Source organism: Ciconia boyciana, chromosome 11 (assembly GCF_034638445.1).
Source record: "Ciconia boyciana chromosome 11, ASM3463844v1, whole genome shotgun sequence".
Taxonomy (NCBI): domain Eukaryota; kingdom Metazoa; phylum Chordata; class Aves; order Ciconiiformes; family Ciconiidae; genus Ciconia; species Ciconia boyciana.
Window position 1 is genome coordinate 22,340,552 of NC_132944.1, and position 10,785 is coordinate 22,351,336.

The 10,785-nt window shown below is 50.1% G+C and overlaps 1 protein-coding gene across 1 annotated transcript; it reads right to left on the bottom strand.

Moving 5' to 3' along the window:
- Window positions 1–1,380: 1,380 nt before the first annotated feature.
- On the bottom strand, window positions 1,381–10,711 carry UQCRC1 (ubiquinol-cytochrome c reductase core protein 1). Its single transcript, XM_072876276.1, has 13 exons — window positions 10,587–10,711; window positions 9,905–10,045; window positions 9,336–9,422; window positions 8,209–8,338; window positions 7,204–7,402; window positions 6,522–6,601; window positions 6,258–6,373; window positions 5,703–5,846; window positions 4,783–4,943; window positions 3,677–3,762; window positions 3,090–3,178; window positions 2,461–2,536; window positions 1,381–1,607 (listed from the first exon to the last, which is right to left on the bottom strand). Exons 1-13 carry the CDS (start codon window positions 10,656–10,658, stop codon window positions 1,543–1,545), a joined length of 1,446 nt encoding a protein of 481 aa, XP_072732377.1. The 5' UTR covers window positions 10,659–10,711; the 3' UTR covers window positions 1,381–1,542.
- Between the last annotated feature and the right edge of the window lie 74 nt (window positions 10,712–10,785).

Here is a 10,785-nt window from a genome sequence, read left to right on the forward strand (position 1 = left end):
CCTCAGTGCACTTGTAACGAGCCAGAGCTTGTGATGATAAACCCAAATTGCATCAAGAACATTTAACAGTTTCAAACTTGCCTAGTATACGCAATGAGTTCAGACACACTGACTCTCTCATTAAGAATCCAGATTCAGCACAAATGATTTAGTACACTGGATTAGTCTCAAGTGTAATGACTAACTCCTAGAAACTTTTACACTATTTTTACATCCCACTTGTCAGGGCAGCACCTGGAAATTAAACGAGAATCCCAGGGAGATTTATCCCAAAGACAAAAATCTAACAGGAGTACCTCGCAGCTTCCAAAGGTAGCTGTGACAGCCTAGTGCCACCTGGTGGGAAGCTTTTCTCCATCCCCCTTGCTGAGTTTCATCCTTTCTGTTCCATGTTCCAGCTTCCCGGAGGCAAGACAAGGGAGCGACCACCAGATCAACACCAGAAAAAGCAGAAAGGGCTGGGTAGCTCTTTCGACTATTCAGACCTAGACATTATCTTCCAGGTATAGGCCAGGTCAGCCTACACTTCAGTCAGCAGCTTCTCAGCTATTGCATAGCTGAGACTGACTTGATAGATGGAGGCTCATCTGCAAGAGGACCGCGTAGACCAACACCAACATACTCCACAACAATCTCTGCTCATTTTGAGTTGGTTGATGGATAAGCAGGAAGCTTAAGATGAGAGCTAACATATCCCCGTATCGGCTCTGTAAAGATGTTTGTCTGGCAACAGCTCCAGCTCCTCACACCATCCCAACTCTGCTAGAGACAGCCGCCTCAGTGGTACGTCAGGCAAGGCCAGGCTGATCACCTTCCCCAGCTTCAACAAGTGGTGGGAACTCAGCCGACCAGTTCTGTCTGTAACTGACTGGGGAGAGAGGGGTTGCACAAACTGCCCTGCCGCAGAGGCGGCCACCCCAACAAGAGAGTCGCAAACAGCCAGGCCAGAAACACCAACACCACAGCCCAGGGACAGGAAGAGGACCAGCTTTCCACAGATACATTCTGATCTCCTTGACAAGCAGGAGAGGTCCCCTCAGAAGAGGGCCCTTTGTTCTTAGGTCTGCACAAGCAGCAATGCTACAGTCCGAGTTTGACCACGCTGCTGCCTGCACAGAAGGGCACCGTGGAAATAGCTAGAGCTACCCTGGCAGCCTCGTACCAGTGGAAAGACTTCCTTCAACCAGCCTGAAGACAAGACCTCTGAACCAGGACACTGCCAGCTCAGGACAGAGGAGGCAGGGCTGCAGACAGACACACAGACAGGATTCTAGCATGAGCCCTGACAAATCAAGACCGATTGGTCCAATATCTCACCAATTTAGCAAGATTAACAACGTCTACATATGCGACCCAGCAAGACATGGTCGACTCCCAGCAGAACCAGCTCCATATAGGATATATTTATTTTTATACATTTAACACCGAGAAGACAGCCATTTTGATGGGACTCATCTTGCCCCTGGTGCACAAGACATTCAGAGCCAGAGGGAACCTGTCACAGTCCACAGCTTCATTATTTCCAACCTGCAGGGACACGTCCTAGAAACGGATCCAGTACATGGCACTGCGGATACGGTTGTAATCCAAGAGCTGTTCAATGGGACCTGAGTGAACAGAACAAGAGTTAGTCACTGGAGATGTAGTTAAAATCCCTGCGCAGTTTCCCATGGTCTTAAAGCAGATGGTGGCAGAGCAGCTATGCACAAAACCGGGCAACTACAGCTCAAACCTGCATCAGGAAAACCAGCAGATACCATCTCCTGACAGAGAAACCGTTACTTGTTTCCTCAGCATAAGCTGTTTTCTCGCACTGCTCCACAATGCTCAGTACAGCTCCACATACAGGTATGAAATACAGGGAGCCACCAAGTCACGGAGATTTTGGCTAGTTCATTCCAACTTGCTGTTCAAAAACCGTCTCCCTTTTCCAAGCTGCTCTGCTTTGAAGGCCAGAGGAAACAGCTGCATGGAGGAGGGAAATCCACAACACACAGGAAGCAGGCAGCAGAGCGGAGCTGAGCTGCTCAGGCAGGTTTTCTGCGAGGAATTTGTCCTTGGCCAGACAGACATGCCAGAGCAGCACAAGAGAATCAGGTCCCTTCACTTCCCTTACATAAACCACCATGACCCCAGGGTAAGGGCACCTGGCAGACGCCGCTGGGCCTGCACCCAGCTATGGGACTCCCAATCTTAGTCACGGCTCCACAGCAAGCAGAGAGCTGGGAGGACAGCCAGCAGCTCGCTGCCACTGCATCACCATCACCTGCAGGTTTGATCTCCTGGCAAAAGTGCGTTGGCACATCTAACGTGCAGAGGTAGAAGGATACCAGCAAAGAACCAGAGTGGTTAGGAGGCCAGAGCAGACACGTGACAAGTGCCTGCAGCTCAATTCCACTCAGCTCTCGACCCCTTCCCGTTTTTTGAGCTACTACGTACTAATTGCTGCGTACTACTTACCAACCGCTGCGATTGCCGGACATTTGTCATAGATGTATTTACTGCAGACCTCTCTCACCATTCTTGCATCAACGGCCTAATAAATATCAAACAAGCAATTAATGACCCTTCTAGTAGACCTGCGTTTCTCAAAGTTGGAAGTTACCATTGCCATTACGTATCAAGATGATTAAAAAGATACTGTCAGACCCTTGGGGGCCATCTGCACCAACTGCACAGCTCTTGCGCAAGGATGGCTAATGTTCTACCCAGCACATCTTTCTAAGAGTACAGAAGACATGGCAGTCCAAAATCTGAAGCCTTCCAAGGGATACAGTGGCTGCAGAATTACACAAATAGATGCTCGCCACCTCTAGGGAAACTGTTAAAGGAATTTCAAGTTGTGCTGCTTAACACAGGCACATGCCCCCTTTCTGGGATGGGCTGAATACAGCCACAGGGACATGGGATACACTGAATCTATGCCAGAGATTGACGTATGTATATCAGCGTCAGCGAGCTGAGCGCCTGGACTCCAGGCAGCTTGACTAAGGGATAAGTAAGTCTCATGTTACTGCAGCAAACTAAGGCCAGAAAATGCGGACACCAACCATGCCCAGGTACCCCAAGCAAAACAAACAGATACCTACAGCAATCCTGGCATCCCATTCCTCCAGAGGGATACGGCGTCCGTAGTTTAAGAGATGGCTTCCAATATTGTCACACACTGGTGTAGTACCTAGATGTTGAAGATACCACATGGTCAGCACAGCAGAAAGCCTTCCACGATTGCACAGCCTGATCATCAGCCAAAGCAGACAGAAGCAACTCTACCGTTAAACCGGCTTCTAATGAAGCACCAGTCGCAGTTACCACTCTAAGCAGCTCCGGCAGGACTTAAGCAATACAAAGACTGCTTCACTGGTCTCCAAAGTGCTACAGCCAAAGCAGACCAGTTTGAGGGTCTCAATTCTAACTTCACCAGGCAGCATGTTATTCACTCTCAGCTACAGAACGACTAGAAGTTTACGGAGTCAGAGCTAGCCCGGAGCACAGCAGGCTGGGATCAGCTGCTTCGACAACATGGCAGAAGGAATGCAGAGCAGGGGAAAGGAAGTTTTGCTCAGTGCTTGCCAGCAGTACTGCAATGTCTAACGGAGCTCTTGCTCCCCAGGAGAGACATAAGCAGTAACCCTCTGAAAGCTGCGCAGTGGTCGATCCATAAACCAGAACATACCATCCAGTTGAGCCACCATGGCATTTCGGAGATAGTTCTTGGCTCTCTTCACCTCTGACTCTGTAGTACTAGTGCACAGACGCATCCTGGAGAGGAGATGAAAAGACCACTAAAGCTCTTAAAGATGTTTGTCTGCTCAGACAGAAAGTGATTTCCTCCCTTTCCCAAGCCTCTGCAGAAATAAGCTATTATCAGCATCACTTGTCTTGCAGGTTTGAGATTCATTCTTGATCACTGCAGAGCAGCTAAGAACTGGGAGCACTGAACTGCAGGAAGCGAGAGAAGGAGCTCAAGCTTACAGGCAGGGGACATCAGCCAGCAGCTTACACGCCGAGTTACCCTCCCAAAGGTCTAAGCAGCCCTGGTGCCGGCTCTAGCTTGCCCATCAGGCACAGCGGCAAGCAGTCTGCGGTACGCTATCACAAGAGAAGGAAGGCGTGTCAGCTGTTCCCACGCATGGCAAGCTGCTATGGAAACTGATGCTGAAAGAACAAGACAGCTCTACAGAGTCCGTTCGGACTCCAGCTGCTAAATCCCTTCCTCCCCTGCCAACTGCAACGTCTCTAGGGCGAGGGCTAACTCCATCTGCTCCACACACAGCACGGCTCGGCTCTGAATCTCAGATGTAGCCTCGAACCATTACTGGGATATATGTGTATACAACAAGACGGACAGACAGAAGGCCTCCAAACACTGGCATGACTCCAGCAGCAGGGCATTTATCAGCCACAAGGCAACAGGCAGGAACTCTGCCTGCTTTGCTCAAGTTTAACAAGGCAACGGAGACCTGTCTCTTGGGCGCCTGGGAAAGCCTTGTCTCTAAGGAATGGTCTCACTTGTATATAAAAAACCCAAAGCCTCAGTGCTACTACTTGGAAGCACAAACGAAAGACCCAAAGAGCCCTAAGGGATTAAAATAGCTCCTCAAAAGCCACATCCTAAGACACTTACAGAAACCACTTACAGGATCTCTTAACCAGAATGCGAGTTACCAAGAATTCGGACAGAGACACAGCTCTCTGAAGTCCTAACACACTGCCCACCAGCTCAGTCTCCCACAAGAGGGTCAGATCTTAAACAGGAACTTTTGCCGAAGTTGCACTTACCACTCCCTCTGAGCACAATACAGCATATCATCTATGGACAGAGGATCGGAAACAAAATGGAAACCAAAGAGGCCGGTATCAGAGTAAGAGGTGTTGAACGTCTGGAAACTGTGGCAGAGATTATGCTCCACAGCAAGCGTAGCCAGCCTGCTGGACTGATTCTGTAAATAAGGAGATACCATCAGCCATTTCAGTCTTACAGCTTCCTCACAGCTCAAATTCTTTCCAACTGAGCTGTTTTCACAAAGACCACAGACAAGACAGAGTGCAACACTTTGCTGAAGGAGAGCTTAATTTAGGCCCTTCATGTGGTCAACAGATGAGATTCACTGGTGGAAAAGCCACAGACAATGGCCTAAGAGCCCATCCAGCAAAACCATTTCCTTTCTCAGCCGCAGATGAGGAGCTGGTATGCATACCACTGTAGGAGTGGGAGAAAATGGGAAGCGCAAGGTCTCCCAGTAACAGTGGTTAGCACAGTTATGCAGGCCAGACAGATTTCAGACAAGAATGGCTGCAACACTGGGGTTTTAAACAAGTTCCACCTGCTTTGAAGTTGTTCTAAGACAAGCTTGCATCATCAGACTATAGACTGCTCTGTCCTGCTTCCATCACTGCCCCCACTGAGCGGTTAGTTTGGGAGGGTGGGAATAAGCTGCTGAGAATTCATCAGCTAAACCTCTTCCAAACTTAGCAGAGAAGGCTCAGTTCATCTCCCAGCATCACCTCTCAAGAACTGGCCTGGATTAGCCTCGATTACGCTTCCATCCTATTTTCCAGACTCTTGACCACTTCCCAGTTGGAAGCTAACCACAACAGCCTCCCATGAAGCACGTTCACCCTGGGCGAACCATGTTCATCCACAGTACTTCACATTAAAAGGCTCCAGGCTCTCCCTACCACACTCACAAGCTTCTTACCTTACCACCTCCAAACGTGCGGTCGTAGCGTCCAATGATAGCATTAGCCACGTTGAGGACAACGTTATCGGGATCAGCCCATCCTGGCCCCTCCACAGCAAGAGCAATATGGGCAACGGGCAGAGCATCATCTCTTGCACGGATCTAGAAAATCATCAAGGAGCAGGGGAGAACTGCATGAGCACGGTGGCTTTGTCTGCAGCCTGCTGCAATGCCAGGCTGACAAACTGGAGGACTTGATATTATCCCAGTGAAATGAAATAGTCTCAGGCACTACTGAGCAGAAACCAGCTGCCCCGATACAAGTTTTCCAGCAGACGATGTGAGCAACAGCCTCACCTTCCTAACAGATTTGTGTCCTATCTAAAACCCAACACGTTATGGCAATAAGCCCCAAGAACAGAACATGGGGGCACTACCAAGGCGCTGCATCATCAATTTCTCTGAGATATACGAACAGATTTTTTTCTCTCAGAAGCAGCTATAACTGGTTTCACATTCATTCAACAGTTTGGCAACAGGTGCTTGTTTTGTTTGGGACCAAAACAATTTTACCTCACTCCCTGTGAAGCGACAGTGCGGGAGGACAGGCACAGCATCCTCTTTGTATGTAAAAGGCACTCCACTGAAGTGTTGCCTAGCTACATCTACCAGCTCTTTGTGGGAAATACCTGGCAATGGGAAAGAGAGAGATTTGCAGTCTCAAACAACTTCATTTAACAAAATCATCTGATTTTACATTAGAGATGTGTGACAGGGGTTTGATCACCAGCTTGAAGACAGCCAGGCTTCCCAGAGTCTCAAGGATCTAGAACTTACCTCCAGCAGCTGCCAGGACCATACGAGGTGCCTTGAAGTGAGTATCAATATATGAAGCTAGATCTGCTCGAGTCAGATGCCTAGAAAGAACACAGAGAGACTCAGTATATCAGCATCTCTGAGTTGGAGGGATGAGAGGCTTAGGAGAAGCAAGTTGACAGTGCAGAGACAGCAGTGATGTTGTTGATTCTCTTAGTTGTAGGGTAACAATACTTTTTAGAAGCAAGACTGCACCATCTGTGCTTTCCCTGTGCTCTAATTCCGGAACACAGAGAATGGAAACTGGTGGCCAAGATGGAGAGTTAGGGATAGACCTTCAGTACAGACTAGAGAGTACTGACCCTGGTCACTGAGCTACCTCAAGGCTGCTGCTTTAAGGAGCACCCCTAGCTCTTAATTTCTCTAAGAGTGTCAAACCGACAAGTATGGGAGAAGGTTCAACCTGGCCCTACCAACGTCACATCTTGCGCGAGGGGGATTGTAGAGAAGAATGCGTGCGGCATTACGCTTTCACTAGTGCCAACAGGGAAAACACAGTCAAGACACAATGAGAAGGCACAGGCACAGATCATGTCTGTATACAGGCTGTTTCCTTCTGCAGTCACCATTACTGAGAAGCAGCAGTCATGCACCCCAAGGACCGAACCCACGGGCTATGTACCGCATCCAGCCTGTTGCTTACTTGATGTTCTCCGTGGTCCCCTCGACAGTGTGGGCCAGTGCAGTCCCCTGGAAAGCAGTGGCATGAAGGTAATCAAAGGTAACATCCGTCAAGTTGCTGTCGATTTCTTTCAACTCTTGAAGGATGACGCCACGTTCCTTCTCAATCTGAGACTCCTCCAGTGCACAGTTCTGCACGATGTCAGCCAGCAGCTCTACAACTGCAACACATGTCCTGCGTTAGCAATCCCACTGCCTGGCTGCTACCCAGTGCTACTGAAAGGAGAAAAGACACACAGGCAGCACGGGCACCGCAAGAGTGAGCAACAGACAACACTGGGGAGGGGATGCAACATAACCGAGATGAGTACTGCCCATTCCCACAGCATCAGAGAGAGACAAACAACACTGTTTTAGCGTGAAGTCTCCAAGTCAGCTTGCTGGGCATCACTGCCAGTGGAAAGCAGGCAACAACTGCAGAAGGTGAAGCACGTCAGAAGCAGGGTACTGTTGCAGAAACACGCGGAATCCTTACAGAGAGCTCGTGACATCTACAGCGTAGCCCACATCTACAGCAGGGCCCATAGCTCTGACTCAAATCACCACCTCTGGACAAAACAGACCCGAAGAGGAGTCTGCGCACGGTAGTACAGAGCACAAGCAACACCCGCAGGAGCTACGCTGAGCACTCCTGACACAGTAGCTGTCGCTGACCTGAGTTTTTCAGCTCCATAAGACAATGACAGACTACTGAAACCCCCCCTCTCCCTCCTGGCAATATAGCACAGCCTGACATAACAAGAGTTTTGCAAAAGTGGTTTTAGGAACACATGAACTTGCAGCCTTGAAGCACCATGTCATGGCAGCGCTCCCTTCAACTACCAACTAGAACCTCCGATTTCCTGCTCAGCTATAACTTCATTCCCTGCTCTGTTGTCAGAAAGGATGCTGGTGGAAGAGAAACACAAGCACGCGCGCTTGCTTCATCCTTAACCTCCGAATCAGACTTTGCCACTGGCCATCCTACCTTTGGGCATGTCCTTGGACAAGGCTTTTATGTAATAGGCAGTCTGCTCCCGTGAGGTGTACCCATTCAGGTGAGCACCCATACTCTCCACCTCCTTCTCAAAGGCAGCGCAAGGACGTTTCTTGGTGCCCTAAAGAAAATGGATAGACACAATTATGAAAGTAACAGGTTTCCCTCTCGGGCAGAACTAAAAGCAAGGAAAAGAGCAATAAAGACCTAAAACAATAAAACCTGTCACGCGATTCATAAAAGCCAAGAGCAAGTGCAGAAAGCAAGAGAATTAAAACTTATTTACTCTAGCTAAAGGATGGTTGAGGCGTATTTTGAAAGACCAATAAAAACCCAGCAGGGAAGGAGAAGACCTACACTAAGAGACAACAGCAGCTGAAGATCGCATCAGTGGAAGTAAACCAAGAACAAGTCTAAACCAAAAATAAGCAGGTTTCTAGCTATCCAAGCAGCAACATTCAGAAGAAGCCAGAAAAGGAGCAGAAAACTACTTCTAATACAGAGCTCATCTCTTAAGGAGCAAACCAGATGCTGCAGTTGCCTCTGATGGCACAGGCTGGGCTCAAGTCAGCAAGCGCCAGGCTTAGATGCCTTCTGCCCTAGGGCCGTTCAGCAGACAGTTACATTATTAGCAAAGTAAGAGCTGTGGCCTCTAAACTTTGCTGGTCCACTAAGAAAACCAAAGAAAAATAAATGGCTACAGGAAACGCTGCTTTGAGCTCTGCCTGCTAACCTGAAGAAACACGCTTCATAACGTAGTCCTATACGTGCAGTGGCTGGGATAGTCAGGGATTGGAACCACAGCGTCAGAGACTCAGTCTCACTTGTTACTTACAACTTCTTTTCCTTTAAGAGGGGAAATACCAACTAGTAAATAAGAGTTGCCTTAATTCATGCATGCTTGCAAGTTGCCACATATTCAAACAAAGAGCACCATATAGGCTAGGTGCCTTTTGAAGTTTATTTTTATACTATACGCAAAGTCTCTGGGACTCAGTTAACCTGACTGGCACTCTCCTTTAACAGCTACAGCCTCCGAAGCAAAAGCGCAATATGTAAGTGAATACCTAGAACAGCTCTCCGCGCAGTCCTGTGCCAGACCTAGCATACCTCCTTACCTTAAAGGCCAGATGTTCCAGGAAGTAACCGGCCCCGTTGTTGTTCTTGTGTTCGTAGCGGCTCCCCACCCCAATCCACACACCCACCTAATGGCAAAAGCATCAAGTACACGTATTAGAAAAGAAAACAAACCGCATGCTCAAGCTTCATGCTGCAAATATAACAGGAGGGACAAGAAGTCTCCTCCACAGACGTTGCACTAGTAGCACCAAAATAAGAACAAGCACCAGCGACTGTTTCCCATACACATTTTGGGTTTTTATCTAGCAGCTTCGCAAAAGCCTTTGCTGGTTTTGTCAGAGATATAACTGCTACTGGCCACTTACTGCTTACACAAAAACTGTAAGGCTGAGAAAACTCATAGAGCACAAAAGCTTTACTACAGACTTACACAAAGCCAGGCTAGGCCTTCTACTGCTACGTTAATCCCACCAGTTAACAAAGAGGAGTGGTAGGGACTCTGTCAAAAGATCTGGTTCAAATAGGGGTTTGTCACTTTTGGAAGACCAGCTACAGCCTAGGCAAGGCTGACTGTTTCAAGTATGTCCTTAACCTATGTTAAACTTACCGTACACGTTGGCTGATTGGACTCCTCTGAAGCTACACGGAGACCATTGTCCAGAGTGGTGACTTGGGTCTCAGGGATATTATGGAGTGTCTGGGCATAGGTGGCAGCACCTCGGTTCCTTGTCAAAGTCAATAAAGCTGCCTAAAAAAAAACCCCCAGGCTGTCATCACCCCTACCCAGCAGCTCCCCTCTGCAGGGCAGACCTCCAGAACGCAGACTGCTGGGCACACAGCTGAGTAAAGCTAGGCCAGACAAGCTGTTTCCCGTTTATATCGAGGAGCGCCTGCTACACAGGAGTTAACAGAAGAGCTGGAAACCCTCCGCAGCGCCAGAGGTTTCAAGCAGCTCGAAGACCTCAGCACAGAGTCCCACGAACCGGTCAAAACGCGGTACCGAGGCGGAGAGGGGAGCAGACAGCAGGCCCCCGGCAAGCCCCGCAAAGGCTGAAGGCCGCCGCCACCGCTGCCCCCCACCCGGCCCGGCCCCGCTCCAGAGGCAGGGGGACTCCACGGCGACCGTCGCCCCCTGCCCCGCACCGGCCGCCGCGTCCCCGTGACCTTCCCGGCCGACCGGTAGTCTGGGCCCGGCAGCCCCACCGCACCGCAGGGCCTCCCGCTCCCCTTGCCGGCCTCCCCCCGGCCCACCTCGCCGCTTCCCCCCGCCGCCGGCCGCGGTGACTCACGGAGGGGCGAGGGCCCCGCAGCAGGGCCCGCCCGGCCGCGCACCCCGCCCGGCACACAGAGGAAGCCGCCATCTTGTCCCTGCCGCCGCCGACCGACCGGGCTGCAGCGCGCCTGCGCAGGAAGGCGGGGCTTGTGGGCAGGGCGGGAGCGCATGCGCACGAGGCCGAGCGGCCCTCAGCTCCTGTCATCGATGTGCAT

Coding starts and splice junctions, on each gene's coding strand:
- UQCRC1 (XM_072876276.1), bottom strand. CDS start 10,658: ATGGCGGCTTCCTCTGTGTGCCGGGCGGGGTGCGCGGCCGGGCGGGCC. Junction 5,847..6,257: donor GTCGCTTCACAGGGAGTGAG/GTAAAATTGTTT, acceptor ATGATTTTCTAG/ATCCGTGCAAGAGATGATGC. Junction 4,944..5,702: donor GCACGTTTGGAGGTGGTAAG/GTAAGAAGCTTG, acceptor CCTTATTTACAG/AATCAGTCCAGCAGGCTGGC.